We start from the raw sequence: 25,832 nt of genomic DNA on the forward strand, positions 1-25,832 counted from the left end.
AATGTTTAATAAATTGTTATTCTTCCATTATAAGTCTCTGGAAAGAAAAATAAAGTAGCAGCAGTAGTTCTGCCACCAGTGTGGGGACATCTCAGTGACATTAAATTCATCTTCATTTTCTTACTGCCCCCAGCAGGAAGTCAATGAGGTATTTATTTATTTATTTATTTATTTATTTATTTATTTATTTTAAAGATTTTATTTATTTATTCGACAGAGATAGAGACAGCCAGCGAGAGAGGGAACACAAGCAGGGGGAGTGGGAGAGGAAGAAGCAGGCTCATAGCAGAAGAGCCTGATGTGGGGCTCGATCCCAGAACGCCAGGATCACGCCCTGAGCCGAAGGCAGACGCTTAACCGCTGTGCCAACCAGGCGCCCCTCAATGAGGTATTTAAATCAGTTTCTGATGCCTCTGTAGAAATCATTACTGGTTGAATTACTCATTCAAAGCACATGTGGGAAGCAATTCTTCATAGGAACAAGCTTGTAAAAGTACATGAGTTTTATGGTTTTGCACTTTACCATTAAGTCTCTGATCTATTTTGAGTTAATTTTTGGGGAGGGTGTTATGCATGTGTCTAGGTTATTTTTTCCATCCCTTCACCTTCAATCTGCATGTGTCTCTTGTAGGCAGCTTATAGATGTGTCTTCCTTTTGTATCTATTCAGTCACCTATGTCTTTTGATTGGAGTGTTTAATCCTTTCACGTGCAAAGTAATTATTGTTAAGTATGTACTTATTTCCACTGTTACTTGTTTTATGGTTGTTTTTGTAGTTCTTTTCTGTTCCTTTCTTCGCTTGCTATACTCCGTGTTCTCTTCTCTTGGGCCATAGATGAACACAGTTCCTTTCACCTGGAGCCCTCAGCCATTTCAGCTTCATAGTTTCGTTCAGCTAACACATCATCATGACTGCAAGAACTAATTTTTCTGTTTCTTTTTCTCACAGTGAGGAGCTGTTTTAGGAAAAGAAAGAGAGATTTTATGAGTGTATGACTGACTCAGAAATGTCACAGGAGTCACAGGAGTCAACATTTGACCTTTACTGACTATGTAGGGTCTTTCTTTCAGAGTAGTTCCTAAATCAATCATTTAATCATGGGGTCTGTTAGTAACTGTGACCTTAGACAAATTACTTAGTCCTTACCCAAGGAGCTCATTTTAAAATAAGAGTAATAATATTAGCCTCATTATTTAGTTGTACTGATTAAATGAGAACACGTGTTTAAGTCTTTTACCAGTACTTCTGGATCATGGTAAGTGACAATAAACCATAGTTTTATATTATCACGCCATGAGAATAGTAGTAAAAGTATTGTTATTAGTTCTGCCATCTGTGTAGGAATTTCAAGACAATGTGAAATTTATCAAGGTTTACTTTCTGTCCTCTTTGACAACAAAATCATGAAGAAATGCAAAAAGTATAAACCTGAAAATTTATATTTACTTCTGCTGATGGTAATACACGTTGAGAGATACCACGTTTATGCTGAGAACTAGAAGAGTCATTTGCTGCAGCAAGCTGTTTTCTGTCACTTCTCTTCCTGTTTAAGCATGTAAAACTGAAGCCGAAGTTTCAGTTAGAGGAAGTTCTAACCAGAATGTGAACTCTTTGTCTTACTTCTTCACATTCTGGAGCTGAAACCGCCGACTGAGTGAGCTGTCCTGTAAAAACTGGGCACAAAATGCATGAGAGCAATCGACTAGGGAAAGACTTTGTACCAGTTGATTTGCGGCCAACCTCAAGTAAGATGCTGGACTGTTGTCATGAATGTGGGAACTGAGGTGGTAAGATTATAGCAGTGAAGGGATCTAGTTTCTGCACAGGGAAAATGGTTAACAGTCTTTTAAAGAGTTTTCAAGGATGAGAGATGGAGTGCTAGAGGTTATAAATTAGTTTATAATTTGTGTAAAAATATGCAGATACTTAAGTGACTTGTCCTAACAACTAAGGAGTGAGAACTATTAGAGAAAGATGTAAGAGAATGGGGTCAGGTTAAATTTATGATTGAGAAGAAATATTTAAAAATTAATGTCACTGAAACATATACTAATATTTTATTAATGTTATTAATAATTCATCAACCAGCTAGTGAATATTAAAATGATGAAATTAAAAATTAATAAGCATTAATAAAAATTAATTTCACTGAGGGGTGCCTGGGTGGTACAGCTGGTTAAGCACCCAACTCTTGATTTTGGCTCAGGTTATGATCTCAGGGCCATGAGATGGAGCTCCACGTTGGGCTCCAGGTTCTGTGTGGACTCTGCTTAAGACTCTGTCTTTCTCTGTCCTTCCCCCCAACTCTCTCACTCTCTCTAAAATAAATAAATTCATTATTTATTATAAAATATTTATTAGTATTATAACAATATTAATATTAAATATTAATTTTATTTATTATTAATTTTAAATTATTTCTTATTGGTTTAAATTATTTATTAATATTATTAATATTAATATAAATTATTATTTATTATACACTTATTGTTTATTATTAAAATTGATTTCACCGAAAAGAACAAATACACAGTTGAAAGTGTTATATAGACACAGGGTATTATCATTATTAAATAAGGAAAAAAGGGGGCACCTGAGTGGCTTAGTTGGTTAAGTGTTTGCCTTAGGCTCAGGTCATGCATGACCTCAGTGTTCTGGGATCAATCCCCATCAGACTCCCTGCTCAGGGAGGAGTCTGCTTCTCCTTCTTCCTCTGCCCCTTCCCCCAGCTCGTGGATTCTCTTTCTCTCAAATAAATAAATAAAATCTTTAACAATAAATAAATAATTAAATAATTAAATAAAGGTATAAAATCTATCATGAAAGCTCATAGGAAAGAAAGAATTAAAAAGCAAAGAAAAGGTAAAATAAAGAGTTTTCTTAACAAATAGAAAACATAAACAGAGGTCAAAGGAAAAACAGTGGAGCATTCAAATGGAATTATCTTACATTGAATGCATAGTAAAAAGAAAATATGTAAATATACATATATAATCTCATATATTATGCATTTATATGAAGCTCAAAACTTTTAAAAAAACACTTGTATTTGTGGCTTTATATGATGATTTAATAAGTGAGAAAAAGTATTTTGTAGCTGCTGGGGAAAACTGAAGTGTCATAATTTGGGACTGAAAAAAATGTTTTTGTCTTGGTAGAGGTAGTAATCAATTTAGAGAGAAGGCAGTTCTGATGAGGAAAAGATGATTTCTAATTTTGTTAAATGGCTTCATTTATCTCTTTATTCCTTTGGTATTTCGAGTATTTCTATAACAGCTGCTTTAAGTATATGTCAGGTAATTCCAACATCTGTGTCATCTCAGCCTTGGCTTCTCTTGATTGTCTTTTCCCATGGAAGTTGAAGTTTCCATGCTTATTCATATGCTGAGTAATTTTGGACCGTATTCTGGACATTTTGAACGAATTTTTTGTGAGTCTTTTGACTTTATTTAAATTTTTGGAGTACCTTAATGTTTTTGGTTTTAGCAAGCAATTACTCTGTCTAGGTTCAGGCGCTCTGTAGGCTTTGATTCGAATGTCAGGTCGCTTTTTGGACCCTTTGTAGTGTTATTCATATCTCTCCTGCATGTACATCAGCCAGCGGTCAATCTGGTAAACTTTAATGAAAAGCTTTCTAGTGTGGATAGAATGTTAGAGAGAAATATGCTTGTTTAGCCAAGAATATCTCCAAATATAGTAGCTAAAAGTGTGTGTGGTAGCCAAGAGATATAGTGAGAAGAGTGTTCCAATGATAAAATTTACAAGAGGTTTTAGATAATGTAGGATGTTTTGAGATACAACGCAAATGTAGAAAACTGTACAAAACAAATATACAGCTTAATGTATTGTTCTAAGGTGAGCATCCTTGTTAAATACTGTCTTTGTCAGAGAAAGAAGCTTGCTCTCCAGCTCAGAAGACCTCCAGGTATTCTCTCGAATCACACACTAACTTGACTTGTACGAGAATCATTTTCTCACTTTAAGTTTGACTTTAAAAAAAGAAAAAAGCCTTTTAAGTCCCTTTTAATCAAAAGAGTCCCCCATTATTGCTTTTTAAAATTTGCATTTCAGTTTTTTCTTTAAGATTCAACATAAATTTATTATGTAGAATTTCCAACAGTCTGGAGTTTGTTGATTTCATTCCTGTTGTTTAATTGACATGATTCTCTCTCTATGTATTTCTATTACATTGGTAGCTGGATCTGGAAGTTTAATGAGATTTGTATTTAGTTTTTGGAAGGGGTGCAAAGCTGTTCATGGGTTATGTGTTAAGATCAATTTTAATTTCTGTGAACAAACTCCAGAGAGAAATATTGTAAATTCACAAAATGACAGGCCAATTGCCCCCTCTGGTGGAGAGGAATGAAGTGGAAATAACATTTTGATGTTAATGTTTCTACTAGTCTGATGTCCTGCATTTAATGTAAACAAAAACAAAAACATGTTTTTAATATTTTTTTTCCAGATTACCTGCATCCAAGGAAATATTCTAGTAACATTACCCTGAATGGAGGCTTAATTTTTCTCGCAGTCATATGTCTGTTACTTATAGTGGTTGGAGTGATTGTGAGTTTGTTAGGTAAGTGAATTGTAATCTTTGTTCATCTAGAGAAGTCCACTTTCCAAAAGAAGAAAGGACTTATTGATAATTTTCCTGTTCTTTACACTTCCTAATTTTGTTTTAATTTCACTAATTGAGTTATATTCCAATTACCTTGTAAGTGGGGTCTTAGATTTTAATTGTGTAAATACAGAGGTCATATGATTGCAAGCTTAAAAGAAGGACCAAAGTCTGTATATGGTAGAACCCAGTTGCCAATCATATTGTGCTTTGATTTATATTACTGCTAGGCCTTTTATCATGTAGTTTTGCTATATATATATACATATATATTTATATACTCGTATATTTTATTTACAAACATATATTTATATACTTTATATATTTCATATATACAGTTTAGTCTCAAATTACTTTTCTTTTTTAAAATTTTTTCTTTGGATTAAGGATATATGAAAAATGAACTATAATTGACATCTAACATTATATTAGTTTCAGGTGTACAATATAATTGAAATTTCATTTTCGATTAAAATTACTTCAAAGGTATTGTGTGTAGATCCTAATGGAGAACACATCGAAATAAGACTGCAGGAGCTGAATGTGTATGATTTATGAAATTGTGTTCATGCTTAAACATTGGCCAAGAATTCAGTCATTTTTACACAATATATTAATGAGGATATAGGCTGAGATGATATTAGAAAGAAGAGAAGACAAATACATGGTGGTTTACAAAATATAGACCTCTTTGGCCGTTCAACAATCCTATCACGTGTGTATAGGACTGTGGGGTGCTATTTTCCATCATTCTCTACGATGTCATTGGCTTCCGTAAGATGTCACTGTCAAGCTGGGTTTCCCAAAAGAAAGGAAAAGGGTGCACTGAAGAGGGATGCTCAGTCTTTTAAAGGCTGGGACAGAAATGGCATACAACCCTTTCACTCAAGTTTCATTTGTAGAAACGTAGTAAGAACGTCACACAGAAATGAGAAGGATCTGGGAAATGTGAATTTGCTCACGTTCTGCTAGATTATTATGGAATGAGAAGAAAACAGAAATTTAAAACCTTCCCATAATCTGCTATACTGCCTGTATCCTGCCGGATCTTCCTTCTGTGTTTTACGTTTTGTGGGAGTACTTATTTTTCTTTTATTTTTTGAATTGTGGTAAAATATACATAATATAAAAGTTACCATTTTAACTGTTTTTAAGTGTTCAATTCCATGGCATTAAATACACTCACAGCATTATCCAACCATAACCACTATTCAGTTCTAGAACTTTTTCATCATCCCGGCAGATACTCTGTATCACTTAAACTATAAATTCCCATTGCCTCCTTGCCTTAGCCCTGGTAACCATTATTCTAATTTATATCTTTATGAATTTACCTTTTCTAGATACCCCTATGAGTGGGATCATACAATGTTTGTATGTTTGGCTTATTTCATTTAGCATAATGTTTTAAAGGTCTCCATTTTGTAGCTATATTAGATTTTCATGGCTGTTTAAAGCTGAAAACTATCCCAGTGCAAGTACAAATGATGAATTATTTACCCATTCATCTGTTGATGGACATTCATGTTGTTTCACCTTTTGGTAATATTGTGAATAATGCTGCTGTGAATATTGGTGTACACATATCTGAGTCCGCTTTCAATTTTGGGGGGTCTATATGTAGAAGTGGAATTGCTGGGTTATATGCTAATTCCATGTTCAACTTTTTGAGGAAATATCAAACTGTTTCCACAGTGGTTTCACCCTTTTACGTTTCCACCAGCAATACACAGTAGTTCCAGTTTTTCTACATCCTTGTACTTTATTTTCCTTGTTTTTATAATTACCACCCTAGTGGGAATGAAATTTTGTCTCCTTGTGATTTGGGTTTGCATTTCCCTAATAGTTGATTAGTGAGGTTGAGCATTTTTTTCATGTATTATTTAGCAATTTGCATATCTTCTTTGGAGAAATGACTGTTCAAATTTTTTGCCCATTTTTTAAATTGGGTTGTTTGTTTTTTGCTATTTAGTTGTAAGAATTCTTTATGTATTCTGTGTTCAATTCCGTATTAAATAAGATTTTTAACTATTTCCTTCCATTCCATGGGTTGTCTTTTCACTCTGTTGATGATGTCCTTTGAGACACAGAAGTTTTTTATTTGATATGATCCAGTTTATCTATTGTTTTTTTGTTGCCTGTGTTTTGCTTGTCATATCCAAGAAATCATTGCCAAATCCAATGTAATGTACTTTCTCCAGTATGTTTTCTTCTAAGGGTTTTATAGTTCCAGCTCTTAGGTTTAAGGTCTTTGATCCATTTTAAGTAAATTTTTATATATGGTTTATGGTAAGGGTCCAACTTTATTCCTTTGAATGTGGATATCCAGTTTCACAAGCCATTTGTTGACAACACTATCCTTTTCCCATTGAAAGGTTTTGGTACCCTTGTCAAGAACCATTTGGCCACATATGCAAGGGTTTATTTCTGGACTCTATCATATTCATTGGTCTGTATATCTGTCTTTATGCCAAGACCATACTTTTTCGGTAACTGTACTTTTTAGTAAGTTTTAATGTCAAAAAGTGTAGGTTCTTCGACTTTTTTTTCTTCTTTTTCAAGATTGTTTTGGATATTCAGAGTCCCTTAAGATTCCAAATGATTTTTATAATGAATTTTTCTATTTGTGCAAACATATCCTTGGGCTTTTGATAAAGATAGCATCAATCTATAGATCTCTCTGGGAAGTATTGCCATTTTAACAATAAGTCTAATCTATGACCATCAGATGTCTTTCCATTTATTTGTGTCTCCTTTAATTTCCTTTAGCATTATTTTATAGTTTTCAGTGTATCAGTCTTTAGTCTCCTTTGTGAGGTTTATTCCTAATTACGTTATCCTTTTTGATGCTGTAATAATGGAACTGTTTTCTTAATTTCATTTTGCATTGTTCATTGCTGATGTGTGTAGATAGAACAGTTTTTTTCTGGGTTGATTTTGTATCCTGCAACTTTACTGAATTTGTTTATTAGTTTTAAAATATTTTTGGTGGAATTTTTAGGGATTTCTACATATAGGATCATGTTGTTAGTGAATGGAGATAATTTTATTTCTCATTTTCCAATCTGGGTGTCTTATATATATATATTTTTTTCTTGATGAATTGTTCTGGCTAAAACTTCCAATACTATGTTGCACAGAAGTGGTGAAAGTGGGCATCCTTGTCTTGTCCTTATATTAAGGTAATATAATTGGTATTAAGATGAGCTAAGTATTAAAGCTTAGGTGAAAAGATTTCAGTATTTCACTACTGAATATGTTAACTGCAGGTTTTTCATATATGGGCTTTATCATATTAAGGGAATTTCCTTCTATTCCTCATATTTTTGTGTGTATTTATCTTCTTTTAATGAAGAGGTATTAAATTTTGTCAAGTGGTTTTTCTGCATCAATTTAGATGATCAGTTTTTTTGTTTTGTTTTTTAACCTTTTTCTATTGCTATGCTATACAAGGTTAATTGGCTTTTGTGTATTGAACAATCCTTGCATTCTGGGATTAATTGCACTTAGTCATGATGTTTAATCTCTGCACCCCTCCCCCAATTCATTGAGGTATAATTAAAACTTGTGTATGTTTAAGGTGTATAACTTGACGCTTTGATATCTGTATACACATGAAATAATCACCATAAACTAATCAACATATCCATCACTTCACAGTTACCTTTCTGTTGTCAAGAACACTTAAGATCTACCCTCTTAACAAATTTTAAGTATACAATACAGCATTGTTAACTATAGTCATATTGCGTACATTATATATCCAGAACTTATTCTTCTTGCATGACTGAAACTTGGTACACTTTGCCCGAAACCTCAGTATTTTCCCCACTTCCTATTCCTAGCAACCACCATTCTGCTCTTTTCTTCTATGATTTTGACTTATTTTATGTTCCATATATAAAGTAAGATCATACAGTACTTGTATTTCTGCATCTGATTTATTTGACTTAGTACAGTGTTGTGCAGGCTTATCCAAGTTGTCACAAATGGCAGGATTGCTTTCACTTTAAAGGTTGAGTATTATTTATGTATCTTGGGTATTTTGAATAATGCTGCAATGAATAGGGGAATGCAGATATTTCTTTAAGATAGTGATTTCCTTTCTTTTGGATATATGCCCAGAAGCAGGATTACTAGATCACAAGGTAGTGCTATTTCTAATTTTTTGAGAAACCTTCATACTGTTTTCCATAATGGCTGTTGCAATTTACATTCTTATGAACAGTGTGCAACAGTTCCTTTTTCTCTACATTCTTGCCAGCACTGATTGTCTTTTGTCTTTTTAAAAATAGGGATTTTAACAAGTGTGAGGTGATAACTCATTGTGGTTTTCAGGGACAAAATTGGGCTTTCAGGGACAAAGATTTATTTTACTTCTATAACACACATGCTTGCATGAATACAAGCGAATCAGATGGGGAGAGAGAGATAGCAGTGAGAGAATATCAAAGCTACTAACTGGCTGTATAATAGTGCAGGCATAGAGGTATTGTGGTCTTCTCGTCCAGATACTCTAGCATCTTCCAGCCCCCACTTTTTGGGAAGATATAGCCAGTTTTCCCGGACAACACATTCTTTCTTGGATTGCATACCCTGGAAGCAATTTAGCTAATGAGGATGCTCTTATAGCTTAGAACATGCTTGCACTGTATCTAATGTGAATCAAGTTTTGATGTGGAAAACTATAAGAATATTCCTCTAAGCCTCCACCCTAACCTGATTAATAACCTAAAACCCACCCTGCTATTATTACAACCAGAGGCAATATCCTAACAAGGTCTTCAAGTGCTGCTTACAAATCCTAGAGTCAATAACACTTGGAATATTCCATGATCCAGGGGATCCTCATTTATTTTTTTTAATATTTTTATGATTCCATAGAGAATGATGTATTCTTGCCATTCTACAACCAAAAATAAAATATACATTGGTGGAGCAAAAATAGAGATTTAAATTAACATTACTTAATAAAGAAGCTGTGAATAGGAGATAATGGTCATAGAAGTGGAAAAGTCAGCTACTAGCAGATCAATAAATACCATCTGAAGACTTTCCATGCTCTGAATCCTCCTTGGAGAGAGAATCTCTCCTGGTTGTATCTGAAGTGTATGAGAAAAAGCCTGTCCAATGGAGTATTGTCCGCTTCAAAATATAGAAAACCTGACAAAATCTCCTTAGCAGAAGGAAGCTCCTTAGTAGAAGAAAGCTCAGTGTAAAACTACCCCTTTTATCCTCATGGGACTATTTAGACACGTATCCAACCATTTCATCTCAAGAACCTTTATTCACAAAAGGTATCTATACCCTGTCCCTCATTTTATTTAGGAGAGCATCTAGAGCTCTTGAACTATCTGTTCTCTAAGGCTGATAAAATGCTGCTATTGATGTACCTAATATTTTAAGGAAAAGTAACATTGTTGAAATCCAAGTAGACAGGTATCTAGTCAAGAGTTTAAGGCATTATTAATTCTTTTTTCAATTCATCCACTAACTAAAGCATTAGTTGAATCGTAGCTTTGACATTTCCTGTGTAATATACACAATGACTTTCAGAATTCGATTCCTCGTTTGAAAAATAAGGATAATACATTTAGTATTTCACATGACTATTGAAAAATGTATTAAAAGCACTTGGTAATATATAGAGAGGAAAATATAAAAGCAAGCTGTTTTTATTTTTAGTAACTGGAAGAAAACTGCATAAGATATCATCAGAGTGTCTTGAAGCTGCATGCCCAGAAAGCTGGATTGGTTTCCAAAGAAAATGTTTCTATTTTTCTGAGGACATCAAGAATTGGACCTTCAGCCAGAGGTTTTGTGACTCACATGGTGCTGATCTTGTTCAGGTTGAAACCATCCAGGAACTGGTAAGAAAATAGTTTTACCTAGAATTAAAAAAAAAAAAAAATGGCCACTCTAATATGCTATGTAACTGTATGTGAGAATGTCTAAAATACAGGTTTAGATACCAGCCTAGACATTGATTTTTTAACATAAGGAGAGAAAAACTGGCAGGTGCTACATTCTGCAGTGGGCCATCTACAGGTGCCTCAACATTCATAGCAGGAAGGTGGCCAGAGAGTAGGCCAGTGCTTTCTTTGACTTATGATCAAGAACTGTGCAAATATGGGGCACCTGGGTGGCTCAGTTGTTAAGTCTCTGCCTTCGGCTCAGGGCGTGATCCCAGAGTCCTGGGATCGAGTCCCACATCAGGCTCCTCTGCTGGGAGCCTGTTTCTTCCTCTCCCACTCCCCCTGCTTGTCTCTCTCTCACTGGCTGTCTCTCTCACTGGCTGTCTCTCTGTCAAATAAATAAATAAAATCTTAAAAAAAAAAGAACTGTGCAAATAGAATTAGAAAATCAGAGAGGGAAACATAATTTTAAATTTGTATGAAGTTAACATTGCTTCAAAATGAATCGGGCAGGAATGATGTCAGAGAAGATGGCAGAGTAGAAAGCTCCTGGAATCTGTACCTAAACAACTATTGAGCTGGCAGAAACTCTCAAGTAACTGATTTGGAACTCTGGAGTCTTGCAGCATCCAAGGGATAACTTAATGAAGAGGTTAGTAAATTTCACTTAATCCCAGTGAATTTCAGCTTTCCCACTCAGTGGCTACCATTCCCCACACTTCAACATGGCTGGGAGCCATGGAGACTTCTAGCCATGATCCTGATAAAACTCGCTGGAGTCAGGATGGCCAATAAGAACATCATTCTTCAAATATTGTGGTTATGTGTTGTTATTTTTGAGTGCTGCTTTTCATTGCTGAGGGGCAGATACAGAGGTGAGCTGCCATTTTTTTCTTCAACTGCTACCAACGGAAGTGATTTCCAAAGGATTTAAAGAAACAGTACTTGTTTTTTCCCCTTTGGGGAGCCAGGCATTTAAGAAAATCTTTGGCGGGTAACTGGCTGACCATAGAAGTAACAGAATAAAAATTTCAGTGACCACACACAGTAGGGAATACACATTTCGCAAAAACGATTAGGAAAAGTCACAAACAGATGGCTCCAAATCTCAATAATCTAAATTCAACAATCTCTAAAGAAAAGAATTATATTTCCAGAGTTAACACAATAAAATATTTGTAATGTCCAATTCTGAACAAAAAAATTATAAAACATACAGATGAATACAAAGGCATAGCCATTCACAGGGAGATATATCTGACAGAAACCATTCCTGAGGGAGCCCGGACATTGGAAATACTAGTCAAAGATGTCCTAAATATGGCCAATGGGCTAAAGAAAACTATAGACAGAAAGAGTAAAAGAAATCAGGAAAAAGATATATAAATAAAATGAGAATATCAATAAAGAGGTAGAAATTATTAAAAGGAACCAAATAGAAATTCTGGAGCTTAAAGTACAATAATTGAAATGAAAAACTTACTAGAGGAGTCAAAAGCATATTTCAATAGGAAGAAGAAAGGATCAGCAAACTTGAAGATGAGACAATTAAAAGTATCCTGTTTGGGAATAGAAAGAAAAACGCAAAAAGAAAAAACAAACAAAAGCAAAGATAAATGAACAGATCCTGAAGGAACTGTAGTATCATCAAACAAACCAATATATTCATTGTAGGGATCTCAGAAGGAAAAGAGAAAAAGAAGTAGGAGAAATATAGAAAGAAACAATGCCCCCAAAGCTTCCCAAAGTTGAGGAAGAAGATAAATATACACGTCCAAGAGTCTCAACCAACTCCTAAGCAAGATAAATGCAAAGAAATCCACATGGAGACAAATTAGAGTCAAGTTGTCAAAACCGAAGGAGAGAAATTTGAAAGCAGCAAGAAAAGGGACTAGTCAGGTACCTGGGATCCCTAGTAAGATTAACAGTTGATTTATCCTGAGATACTATAGAAGCCAGAAAGCAGTGGAATGACATATTTTAAATTCTGCCCCCAAAACCCCCCAAAACCCTTCCAATCAAGAATTCTGTATCTGTTAGGACACCTGGACACCAGTTGGTTAAGCATCTGCCTTTGGCTCAGGTCATGATCCTAGGGTCCTGGGATTGAGCCCCACATTAGGCTCCTTGCTCAGTGGGGAGTGTGCTTCTCCCTTTGCCTGCTACTCCCCCTGTTTGTGCTCTCTCTCTGTTATGTCAAATAAATAAATCTTAAAAAAAAAAAAAGAATTCTGTATCTGTCAAAACTATCTTTCAGAATAGGGAAAAAATTAAGATCCTTCTAGACAAACAACAGCTAAGGGAGTTTCTTAGCAGTAGACCTATCCTTAAGCAATGATAAAGTCTGAAATTAAAGTACATTAGATAGTAACTCAAGGCCAAAATAATAAAGAACACTCATAGAGGTAATCACACAAATAAATATAAAAGCCAGTATTATTATACTCTTGGTTTAGTTTGTAACTTCTCTCTTTTCATGTATGATTTAACAGGTGAATTCATAATACAATATTATAGATCTATGTTAATGGGCATACAATGTATACATACATAATCTGTGACAATAATATAAAGATGGGGTTGGAGATGTATAGGAGCAAAATGGTTATATACTATTAAAACCAAGTTCATATTATAAACTAGGTTGTTATAAGTTTAAGGTGTTAATTGCAATCCCCAAGGTAACCAATAATAAAATTACTAAAATATATACAGAAAAAGAAAGAGGGAATAAAAATGGCACTTACAAAAACTCAACTAAATAAAAAATGCAATAATAGAAGAATTGGAGAATAAAGAACATATAAGACATATAAAAAATAAAGAGATATGGATTTCCTGCTGGGCATAGAGCCTAATTACGACAAAAAAGTTTACCAAAATAAATAGATAAATGGTAGAAGTACATCCTTCTTTATGGGTAATCACATTAAATAAGAATGGATGAAACTATCTGATTAAAAGGTGGAGACTGGCAGTTGGCTAAAAACAAAACAAGATCCATCATTTTACTATCAGAGACTCATCATAGGTGTAAGGACACAAAGAAGTTTAAAGTGAAAGGATGGAAAAAGATATTACATGCAAATAGTAATCAAAATAGAGCTGTGTGACTTTGTCCTTGTTGGACGAAATAGACAAAAACAGAAAAGTTTATGACACAAAGAAGGATACAAATTTTGATACAGGAAGGTCTAATAATTATAAACATATAGTACCATAATAACACGGCCCCCAAATATAAGAAGGAACAATTGACAGAATTGAAATGGGAAACAGATAGTTTTATTATAATAGTTGAAGACTTCATGATTCCACTTTCAGTAATGGGTAGAACAACCAGACAGAACAGTGAGGAAATAGAAGTCTTGAACTGTTCTACAAACCAATTAGACCTAAAAGACATGCAGAACACTCTTTCCAAAAACAGCAGAATACCTATTCTTCTCAAATGCACATGGAACGTTTTTCAGGATAGATCATATGATAGGCCACAAAACAAGTTAATAAATTTGGGGGATTGAAATCATATAAAGGTCTTTTTGCAATCACCATGGAATGAAACTAGAGATCAACTCCAGAAGGAAAACTGGAAAATTCACAAATATGTAGAAATTAAACAACCCACTGTTAAACATCCAGTGAACAAGAAAGAAATCACAAGAGAAATTAGAAGATACAGACGTAGTGAAGAGAAGGGCCATATGCACCCCAATGTTCATAGCAGCATTGTCCACAACAGCGAAATTGTGGAAGGATCCAAGATGCCCTTCAACAGATGATTGGATTAAGAAGATGTGGTCCAGGGGCACCTGGGTGGCACAGCGGTTAAGCGTCTGCCTTGGGCTCAGGGCATGATCCCGGCGTTATGTGATCGAGCCCCACGTCAGGCTCTTCCTCTATGAGCCTGCTTCTTCCTCTCCCACTCCCCCTGCTTGTGTTCTCTCTCTCGCTGGCTGTCTCTGTCTCTGTCAAATAAATAAATAAAATCTTTAAAAAAAAAGATGTCGTCCATATATACAATGGAATATTACTCAGCCATCAGAAAGAACGATTATCCAACATTTGAGGCAACATGGACAGGACTGGAGGAGATTATACTAAGTGAAATCAGTCAATCAGAGAAAGACAAATCATATGGTTTCACTCATTTATGGAACATAAGAAATAGCAGGAAGATTGGTAGGAGAAGGAAGGGAAGAATGAAGGGGGGGTAAACAGAAGGAGGAATGAACAATGAGAGACTATGGACTCTGGGAAACAAACTGAGGGTTTCAGAGGGGTGGGGGGTTGGGGATTGGGATAGGCCAGTGATGGGTATTAAGGAGGGCACATACTGAATGGAGCACTGGGTATTATACACAAACAATGAATCATGGACCACTACATCAAAAACTAAGGATATACTGTATGGTGACTAACATAACATAATAAAAAATTGTTAACAAAAAAAAAAAAAAAGAAAATACTTTGAGACAAATGAAATGAAAACACGACATACCAAAACTTATGATATGTGGTAGAAGCAATATTAAGAGGGAAATTTAGAGCTGTAAATGTATACCTTAAAGAAAAAAAAAAGAAAAAAGAAATATCTAAAATCGGTATCCCAGGGCGCCCAGGTGGCACAGCGGTTAAGCGTCTGCCTTCGACTCAGGGTGTGATCCCAGCGTTCTGGGATCGAGCCCCACATCAGGCTCCTCTGCTAGGAGCCTGCATCTTCCTCTCCCACTCCCCCTGCTTGTGTTCCCTCTCTCGCTGGCTGTCTCTGTCAAATAAATAAATAAAATCTTTAAAACAATATATAAATAAAATCAAATCAGTATCCCAACTGTATACCTCAAGGAAAAGCAAAAATAAATATCATCTTTATGACTTCCAAAGAGTAAAAGTTCCCCTAAGAAGTCATTAAATCCACTAATCATAAAGGAAAATCATATATTTAATTATATTGAAATTAATAATTGTAATTATAAAAAGATACTCTAAGTGTTAACAAGGATGTGTGGCACAGAAAACTGGCCGATAATGCTGGTGTGAGTATAATTTGTTACAATGACATCAGAAAAGAGTTTGGTGTCATTTGGTAAAATTGACAACAAGTATTCACTGTGGCCTGATCATTCACTCCAGGACAGGTGCCAAGAATGTCATAATAGCATTCATAATAACTTCAAACTTGAAATAATACTAGTGGAAACCAATAATAGAATAGATAAACAAATTGTGGAATATTAATAAAGAGTGGCGCTATGCTGATTTAAAAGCAAACAAGTTATCAGCAATTTCTCTCAGTTTTAATATTTATGTTTGTATCCTACTGTAGCATAACTGTTCTTTATGTATTATCAAACAATACAAAATTAAAAAGAAGAAAATTATAAGAGCAAGTAAGAATATAGTATAGAGAGACACCTGAGTGGCTCAGTCCATTAAGTGTCTGCCTTTGGCTCAGGTAGTGATCCCGGGGTCCTGGGATGGGGCCCTGCATCGGGCTCCCTGCTCAGTGGGAAGTCTGCTTCTCCCTCTCCCTCTGTCACTACCTACTGCTTATGTGTTCTCTCTCTCTGTGTCAAATAAATAAAATATTTAAAAAATAGCATAGAAGCAACACTTCTTCTGTGAGAGGCAAGACAATGACAGGTAAATGCATATCATCTTTGTTTTCTAAAAGAATTTCCTATTGCGGTATAAAGGCCCTTATGACCACTGGATTGGGCTCAGCAGAGAACAAGGCCAACCATGGAAATGGATAAATGGCACTGAATGGACCAGCTGGTAAGTTCTGAAAAATATGATAGCAATATTTGTATTTGAATTTACTTTGCATGAAACCAAATGTGTTCTCCAGTTATAGCCTCTAAAAATTTTTATTTTAAGATGAGTTATAAAGGAATAAGGTGAAAAATTGTAGGTTGCAGAGGTTTCGAAATCTCCTCCGACCAATACAAAACCTATCATACATGGCATGGTAGGATGGTGAACTTGACAACAACCTCATCTATGTCATTGACCAACTCTTTCACGTTGAGCAAACTACACACTATCTTTAAGTCTGTTGCTTACCTCTACAATAAAATTAATTAAACTTGCTTGATTGATCTCACAGGGTTGATGCGAGAATCAGAGATTTTGATGTATATGGCTGCATTACTTAAACTTTAAAATCTTATATAAATGCAAGTTAAATTACTATATTAAATTATCACTGCATCAGTCTTCAATCATTCACACAGGGATGAAGGATGGTAATGACATCCATTATTTATAAGATCATAATTACAACATTTGGGACACGTACGGTTTGGCATTGTCAAATTTAATCTCAATCGTGTGTCTGTTGGATCTTTATGTTACTGGAAAAGTTTTGGATAATGCTGGAAGAGTTGGATTCAGACAATTTTGCTGAATGTTTTCTTGTCTGAGGACATAGGATGTTTTGAAAAGATGCTTTATGAGGTTCTGAAAAGTAGTCGGCATTGGAAATATCACTTTATTTGGTGCAAAGGGCACTGGCTAGGACATTGGTAGTTTTGAAAACTAGTTCTTACCTACTAGCTTTTTGATCTCAGGCAGATGCTAAGTTTTAGGAATTAGAATTAATATTTATATACTGCTGTATGGACAGTGCCTGGCACATTGTGGATGCTTGTAAAATATTTAGTATTAACCTTTACTGCTTCCTCTTAATACCAAAATAGTAATGTTCACTTCATCTAATTCTCTAAGTGTTTAAAGGAGCAAATATATTGTTAACCATTCAGTTGTTGAAAACTGTTCATCACTACAGAAGTGAAAAATAAATTTACTAAGGACTAGCATGTCTCAACAATAGGGAAATCATGTCACACTATAGCAATTTCACACAGTACAGAGGAAAAACCTTATAGTCTAAATGCTGACCCAGATGTCTGTGTCAGGCCATTTAAATGCTGATGAATACCATAGGAGAATATCAGGGTGCAGGAACAACAACAAAATTACCTATAATATAGCAGCATTTCTTCCCTCTTCTCTTTCCCAAAGTGAAGAAGGTAGGAATAGCATGGGCCCTGTATTTTTATCAATTTAGTTATGAATCCTAGTTCTACTTGGTACAGAATCTTGGGAAATTGTGTTGTTTTGGTTTGTTTGTTTTTGTTTTGGTCCATAAAAAGAGATGATACATATCTCAGAGGGTAATTTTTAGTATTAAAGAGATGACATGTTAGAGGCTTATGTTTAGAGGCTGATTTAATATTAGTCTCCTCATTTTCTCCTCTTATTCCCTCTGCTTTTGGAGAACTATCTGGTGGCCAACTGATTGACTCTGCTTCTCGCATTGCAGTTTTCCTATCAGAGGAGGAGGAGAATGTGCCTATTTAAATGACAAAGGTGCCAGCAGTGCTAGGCATTACACAGAGAGGAAGTGGATCTGCTCCAGACCAGACACATATGCCCAGACGCAGAGACAAAGCTCTTTCTGATCTTCATACAATCCTTACATCACTAACTGTTTGTTTCTTTTTGCTTATTGTAAATAATATTTTTTTTATCCTCTCCAAGTTTTGTTATATGGTGATTTCTGTGGGCTCAGGCCCCACTTTGGTTTCCCTGCTGGGTGTGGAATCTACTTAAATAAAACCAAACCAAAACAACCCCCCCCCCAAAAACCCCAAAACAACAAAACAAAACAAAAAACAACGTCCCAAAGAAACACAAAACACACACAAAAACACCCCAGAACTCCAAAAACAAAACACCCCCTTTTGCATGGAAAAATAAAAAAACTAAAAAAATTTAAAACTTCAAGTTTAAAAAAAAAAGACATAACTATAACCTGAAGTTCTTTGTATATAGCTGGCATTTTGTTATAAAGTTTATAAATTTTCTCTCAAAACCCTGTGCAGGACAAAAAGCTTTTATTTTAGAATTACTTATTGAAAGAGTAAAAGCGGTTTTCTTTCTATTTGACTTCTTAGTCTTATTACACTCTCAGAACATTCTCTAATGTTACTCATATTACACTATGTGTTAACTAGTTAGAATTTAAATAAAAACTCGAAGCAAACAAACAAAGAAAAAAAATGACAAGTGTACTCTTAATCCGCTTCACCTCTTTCACCCATCCGTCCAACCCACCTCCCCTGGGGTAACCATCAGTTTATTCTCTATAGTTAAGAGTCTGTTTGTCTCTCTCTCTTTTTCCTTTGCTCATTTGTTTTGCTTCTTAAATTCTACATATGAGTGAAATTATATGGTATTTGTCTTTCTCTGACATATTTTGCTTACATTATACTCTGTAGCTTCATCCATATTGTTGCAAATGGCAAGATTTCATTTTTTATGGCTGAATAATATTCCACTGTATATATGACATCTTTGTTTGTTTGTTTCAAGTTTTTATTTAAATTCTAGTTAGTTAACATATAGTATAATATTGGCTTCAGTAGTAGAATTTAATGATTTATCATTTACATATAACACCCAGTCCTCATCACAACAAGTGCCCTCCTTAATACTCATCACCCATTTACCCCATCCTCTGCCCACCTCCCCTCCAGAAACCTTCAGTTTGTTCTCTGTAATTAAGAATGCCTTATGGTTTGCTTCCCTCTCTTTTTTTCCCCTTCACCTATTTTCATCTGTTTTAAGAATCTATTTTCTTTCTTCCCCTATGCTCATCTGTTTGTTTCTTAAATGCCATATAAGAGTAAAATCATATGGTATTTGTTGTTCTCTGGCTGACTTATTTCACTTAGCATAATACCTCTAGCTCCATCCATGTCATTGCAAATGCTAAGATATCATTCTTTTTGATGGCTGGAATAATATTCCATTATATATATAAATCACATCTTCTTTATACACACACACACACACCACATTTTCTTTATCCATTCATCAGTCAATGGACCTTTGGCCTCTTTCCATAATTTGGCTATTATTGATAATGGTGATATAAACATTGGAGTGCATGTACCCCTTCGAATCTGTATTTTTGTATACTTTGGGTAAATACCTAGTAGTGCAATTGCTGGATTGTAGGGTAGTTCTATTTTTAACTTTTTGAGGAAACTTCATACTGCTTTCCAGAGTGGCTGCACCAGTTGGCATTCCCACCTACAGTGTAAGAGGGTTTCCCTTTCTCCACATCCTCTCCAACATCTATTGTTTCCTGTGTTGTTAATTTTACCTGTGCCAACTGGTGTAAGATGGTACCTCATTGTGGTTTTGATTTGTATTTCCCAATGATGAGTGATCTTGAGCATTTTTTTCATGTGTCCATTAGCCATTTGTATGTCTTTTTTGGGATCATGACCTGAGCTGAAGGCAGATGTTTAACCAACTGAACCACCCAGGGTCCCTGAGTTTGATAAGTTATTTATAGATTTTGGTACTAGCCCTTTATTTGACATGTCATTTGCAAATATCTTCTCCCATTCCATAGGTTGCCTTTTAGTTTCGTTGATTGTTTCCTTTGCTGTGCAAAAGACTTTTATCTTGACAAGTACCACTAGTTCATTTTTTGCTTTTGTTTCCCTTGCCTTTGGAGATGTGTCTAGCAATAAGTTGCTGCGACCAAGGTCAAAGAATTTGCTGCCTGTGTTCTCCTCTAGGATTTTGATGGTTTCCTGTCTCACATTTAGGTCTTTCATCCATTTTGAATTTATTTTTGTGTATGGTATAAGAAAGTAAGGTAGAGTTTCATTCTTCTGCATGTTGCTGTCCAATATTCCCAACACAATTTGTTGAAGAGACTGTCTTTTTTCCATTGGATATTCTTCCCTGTTTTGTTGAAGATGAGTTGACCATAGAGTTAAGGGTCCATTTCTGGGTTTTCTATTCTGTTCCATTCATCTATGTGTCTGTTTTTGTGCCACTACCATACTGTCTTGCTAACTACAGCATTATAATATAGCTTGAAGCCCAGAATTGTGATGCCTTCAGTTCTGTTTTTCTTTTTCAAGATTGCTTTGGCTATTTGGGGTCTTTTGTGGTTCCATACGAATTTTAGGATTGTTTGTTCTAGCTCTGTGAAAAATGATGGTGGTATTTTAATAGGGATTGCATTAAATGTGTAGGTTGCTTTGGGTAGTATAGACATTTTAACAATATTTCTTCTAATCTATGAGCATGGAATGTTTTTCCATTTCTTTGTGTGTTCTTCAGTTTCTTTCACAAGTGTTCTATAGTTTTCAGAGTACAGATCTTTTACCTCTTTGGTTAGGTTTATTCCTAGGCATCTTATTGTTTTTAGCGTAATTGCAAATGGGGTTGATTCCTTGCTTTCTTTTTCTGCTGCTTCATTATTGGTGTATAGAAATGCAACAGATTTCTGTACATTGATTTTGTATCCTGAAATTTTATTGAATTTTTTTTATCAGCTCTAGCGGTTTTTTGGTGAGTCTCTTGGGTTTTCTACATAGAGCATCATGTTGTCTGCATATAGTGAAAGTTTGATTTCTTCCTTGCTGATTTGGATGCCTTTTATTTCTTTCTGTTGTCTAACTATACCACGTCTTTTCTTATCCATTAATCTATCAATGGACACTTAAGCTGTTTCTATAGTTTAGCTATTATAAATAATACTTTTCATTAAAGTTTAAAGAAAAAATTAGGGACACTTGTGTGTCTCAGTTGGTTAAGCATCTGCCTTTGACTCAGGTTATGATTATAGGGTCCTGGAATTGAGCCCTGTATTAGGCTCTCTGCTCAGCAGAGAGTCTGCTTCTCCCTCTCAGTCTCCCTCTGTGATCTCGCTCTCTCTTTCAAATAAATAAATAAAATCTTAAAAAAAAACCTAGAAGGACTTAATATTGTGAGTTTTTACAATCAGTGGAGTTTTTTAATGGGAACCTTAAAAATCGGTGGGCTCAGCTCTGGGAAAGCCTTAGAGTAATAAGAAACTGAGTCCATCCCCTTAAAGAGCCAGGGTAACAAACAACCTCACCAAGGTACAGCATAGAAGCAGCAGTTTGAGAGGTGTATTCAGGAGTATTCAGGGAGATGTATCTACTGGTCTCAGAACAAGCACAGGAAGGGCAAGGATCTTTGGAGACTTCTCTAAAAACAAAGGAACTGACTGGCACTATTTCAGTCCCCCCCTCCGGACTGAATACACCAACACCTGCAAGAACCAGAATGAATACTCCCCACCTAGCTTTGCTAACATCACACCCTGTCCCTGCATTCTCCTTGGACTGCCCAATCCAACCCATCCCTCTCTGTAGGAGTTCCTCCAAAGCACCTCCACATCTCTGCCCACAAGCAGACCAACAACCCACCTTGCTAACGCTGTGAAGCCTACCTCTGGCTCTCCTGCATATCCATTCCATCCAACCAGCCCACTTGGCAGGAGTCCATCCAAAACTGAACAACAAGTGTGGTATTGTGTAAGCAGCCCCAAGAGTGGCAAGCACCACTTAAGAGAGACTTTTCCCTTGGGTAGGGGGGAAGATAACCACATATATCAGGTCAACTGCTGCCCCAGCAGTAGGCTGGGGTAGACATCTGATTTGACTGCTGTTTCCACTAACTAACAAAAACTTTACAAGGCACAGTACAAAGAGAGACTCCAGCAGTTTGGGGTCACTGCAACCCTAACAGACATCTAGTCTGACTGCAGGCTCCACCCACCAATGAAAGCCTCTTAGGGGACAATACAGAAAGAATACCCTGCAGTTCAGTGTGACCACAGTTTTGGCAAGTGAGCTGACAGTGGGCAACTGGTCTCACCCAATTCAAGCTAAAGGAAGACCCAGTCTGGCCCCTTAACATCACAGAGACCAAACACTGTCCGTAACAGGCAAAGAGAGCCATTGAAGATAACTGGCCTGAAGGCAAACATATCTCAATCACAACAGTAGGGCACACACAACACTCTTAGGAGACACCCCTGGAGCATCAAGTTCTGATGCACAGGGATCATTGCACTACAGGGCACTACTGGACTTCTTCATAAGGCCACTATTTTCAAGAGCAGGAAATGTTGCTGACTTTCTTAACACATAGAAACAGACACAGATAGTTAGACAAAATGAGGAGACTGAGGAATATGTCCCAAATGAAAGTACAGGACAAAATTATAGCCAAAGAGCTAAACAAAATGGAGATAAGCAATATGCCAGAGAATTCAAAGAAATGGTTATGAAGATACTCACTAGACTTCAGAAAAGGGTGGAAGGTCCAGTGAGACCCTAATCAAAGAGATAGAAAATATAAAAATAACCAACTAGAGATAAAACAATAACTGAAATTAAAAATTCACTTGGGGAATAAATATTAGACTAGATGAAGCAGAAGAGTATATAAGTGAGCTGGGAAACGGAGTAATGGAAAGAAGCCAAATGAAACAGAAAAAGAAAAAAGAATAATAAAAAATGAGAATAGTTTAAGGGAGTTTAAGTGACACCAACAAGCATAGTAACATTTGCAGTATCGGAATCCCAGAAGGAGAAGAGAGCAAAAAAACAGAGGTTGAAATTTATTTGAAGAAAGAGTAGCTGAAAACTTCCCTAATCTGGGGAAGGCAACAACCATGCAGATCCAGGAGACACAGGAAACTCCCCCAAAAAATCAACCCAAGGAGGTCCACACTAAGACACATGATAATTAAAATGGCAAAAGGTAGTGATAAAGAGAGAATTTTAAAAGGAGCAAGAAAATGGGGTGCCTGGGTGGCTCAGTCCTTCAAGCATCCATCTCTTGATTTTGGCTCAGGTAATGATCTCAGGGTCATCGGATCAAAACCCACACTGGGCTCTGTGCTGGGTGTGGAGCCTGCTTAAGATTCTCTCTTTCATTCTCCCTCTTCCCCTCCACCCCATCTCTCTCTCTCTCTCTCATTCTCTCTCTCTCCCTCTCAAATAAATAAATAAATAAATCTGCAAGAGAAAAACAAAAAACAAAGCAAAACAAAAAAATGAGTAACATACCATGGAAACCCCATGAGGCTATCAGCTGATTTTTTAGCAGAAACTTTGCAGGCCAGAAAGGAGTGGCATGATATATTGAAAGTGCTAAATGGAAAAGATCTGTAATGAAAATTATCCTTTCCAGCAAGGCTATCATTGAGAAAGAAGCAGAGGTCAAGAGTTTCCTAAACAAACAAAAGTTAAAGGAATTCATCACCACTAAACCAGCCTTAAATTACAGGGTATTCTTTGAGTGAAAAGGAAAGAACATAAGGAGAAATAAGAAAAATAGGAAAGGAAAATATTTCACAGATACATACAAACATAATAAAAGTAGTAGATTAATCATTTATAAAACGAGTATGGAAGTTAAAGCACAAAAGCAGTAAAATTAAATATATCTGTAATGATCAGCCAAAGGATTCACAAAATAAAAGGATGTCACCATGAACCCAAAATGTGGGGAGAAATGGAGTAAAAATTTAGTGATTTTAGAATGGGTTCAAACAAGCAACCTCCAAATTAAAATAGACTAGTGTATGCCAAAGATGTTATATACAAACCTAATGGTAGCCACAACTCAAAAAACCTGTATTAGATATGCAAAAATAAAGAGAAATGAATTCAAGCATATCCCTATAGAAGGCCATCAAGCCACAAGAAAGAGAGCAAAAGAAGAAAAGAATAGAAAAATACAAAACAATCCTAAAACATGTAACAAAATGGCAATAAGTACATACCTATCAAAAAATTACTTTGAATGTAAGTGGAATAAACATTCCAATCAAAAGACATAGGGTGACAAAATGGATAAAAAAGCAAGATTCATTTATATGTTGCCTACAAGAGACTCATTTCAGACTTAAAAACACATGCAGATTGAAAGCGAAGGGATGGAAAAACATTTATCATGCAAATGAAAGCAAAAAGGAAGCTGGGTAATAGTACTTGTATTGGACAAAATAGACTTTAAAACAAAGACTGTACCAAGAGACAAAGAATAGCACTACATAATCATAAAAAGCACAATCCAGTAAGAAAATATAATAATTGTAAATATTTATGCCCCCAACAGGGAAGCACTCAAACACATAAAGCACCTGTTAACAAACATAAAGGAAGAAATCAAGAGTAATATAATAATAATAGGGAACTTTAACATCCTACCTACATGAATGGATAGATCATCCACACAGAAAATCACCCAGAGGGATGCCTGAGTGGCTCAGTCAGTTAAGCATCTGCCTTTGGCTCAGATCATGATCCCAAGGTCCTGGGATTGAGTCCCACATCAGGCTCCTTGCTCAGTGGGGAGCCTGCTTCTCCCTCTGCCTGCCACTCCCCCTGATTGTGCTCGCTCTCTCTCTCTCTGACAAATAAATAAATAAAATCTTAAGAGAGACAGAGAGAGAGAATCACCCAGAGAACATTGGCTTTGAATGACACATTGGACTAGATGGATCGAACATATATATTAGGAACATTCCAACCCAAAACAGCAGAATACACATTCTTTTCAAGTACACATGGAACATTCTCCAGAATAGATCACATATTAGGTCACAAGACAAGTCTCAATAAATTAAAAAAGACTGAAACCATCATGCATTTTTTCTGACCATAAATCTATGAAACAAGAAACCAACCATTAGAAAAAAATCTGGAAACAACACAAATACATGGAGGTTAAATAACATGATACTAATCAATGAATGGGTCAACCCTGAAATTAAAGAGGAAAGGAGAAATTCTGGAGACAAATGAAAATGAAAGCAACAATCCGAAATCTTTGTGATGCAGCAAAAGCTATTCTAAGAGGGAAAGTTATAGCAATTCAGGCCTACCTCAAGAAGCATGAAGAATCTCAAACAACCTAACTTAATACCTAAATAAGGTAGAAAAAGAACACACGAAGCCCAAATCTAGTAGAAGGAAGGAAATAATAAAGATTAGAACAAAAATAAATGAAATAGAGACTTAAAAAATGATAGAACAAATCAATGAAAACAGGAGCTTACTCTTTGAGAAGATCAAAAAAATTCATAAACTGTTAACCAGACTAATGTGAAGAAGAAGTAGAAGCAGAAGAAGAAGTAAAAGGGGAAGGAGAGGGTGCAGGAGGGGGAGGAGGAGGGGGAGAGGAAGGAGGAAAAAGAAAGAAAGAAAGAAAGAAAGAACTAAAATATATAAAATCAGAAATGAAAGAAGAGAAATAACAACCAGCATCACAATAATAAAAAAAAAAATTAGGAGGACTTTCATTCCAAGATGGTGGAGGAGCAGGAGACCTAAAGTTCGTCTAATCCCAGGAATTCAGCTAGAGAGCTACCAAACCATTCTGAATACCTATGAATGCAACTGGAGAAAGAAGCAAAGAGCAGCAGAAACTCTATGAACAG

General features: G+C 35.7%; 1 protein-coding gene across 4 annotated transcripts in view; it reads left to right on the plus strand.

The window, feature by feature from the left end:
* Nucleotides 1–19,730, plus strand: part of CLEC2D (C-type lectin domain family 2 member D) — a 33,742-nt gene extending 14,012 nt beyond the window's left edge. The window contains exons 1-6 of one of the 4 annotated variants that reach the window (XM_087855605.1): nt 1,750–1,788; nt 3,890–3,926; nt 4,467–4,580; nt 10,308–10,492; nt 16,212–16,315; nt 17,865–19,730. In XM_087855605.1, the coding sequence (XP_087711731.1) occupies nt 1,768–1,788; nt 3,890–3,926; nt 4,467–4,580; nt 10,308–10,492; nt 16,212–16,315; nt 17,865–18,003 (600 nt within the window). In that variant the 5' untranslated portion in view covers nt 1,750–1,767 and the 3' untranslated portion in view covers nt 18,004–19,730. The other 3 variants (XM_045781284.2, XM_087855604.1, XM_087855606.1) reach the window with 3 other exon arrangements.
* Nucleotides 19,731–25,832: the final 6,102 nt, after the last annotated feature.

The sequence above is a fragment of the Ursus americanus genome, chromosome 25, assembly GCF_024610735.1.
Source record: "Ursus americanus isolate L20-20 chromosome 25, mUrsAme1.1.p, whole genome shotgun sequence".
In the NCBI taxonomy this organism is placed as follows: domain Eukaryota; kingdom Metazoa; phylum Chordata; class Mammalia; order Carnivora; family Ursidae; genus Ursus; species Ursus americanus.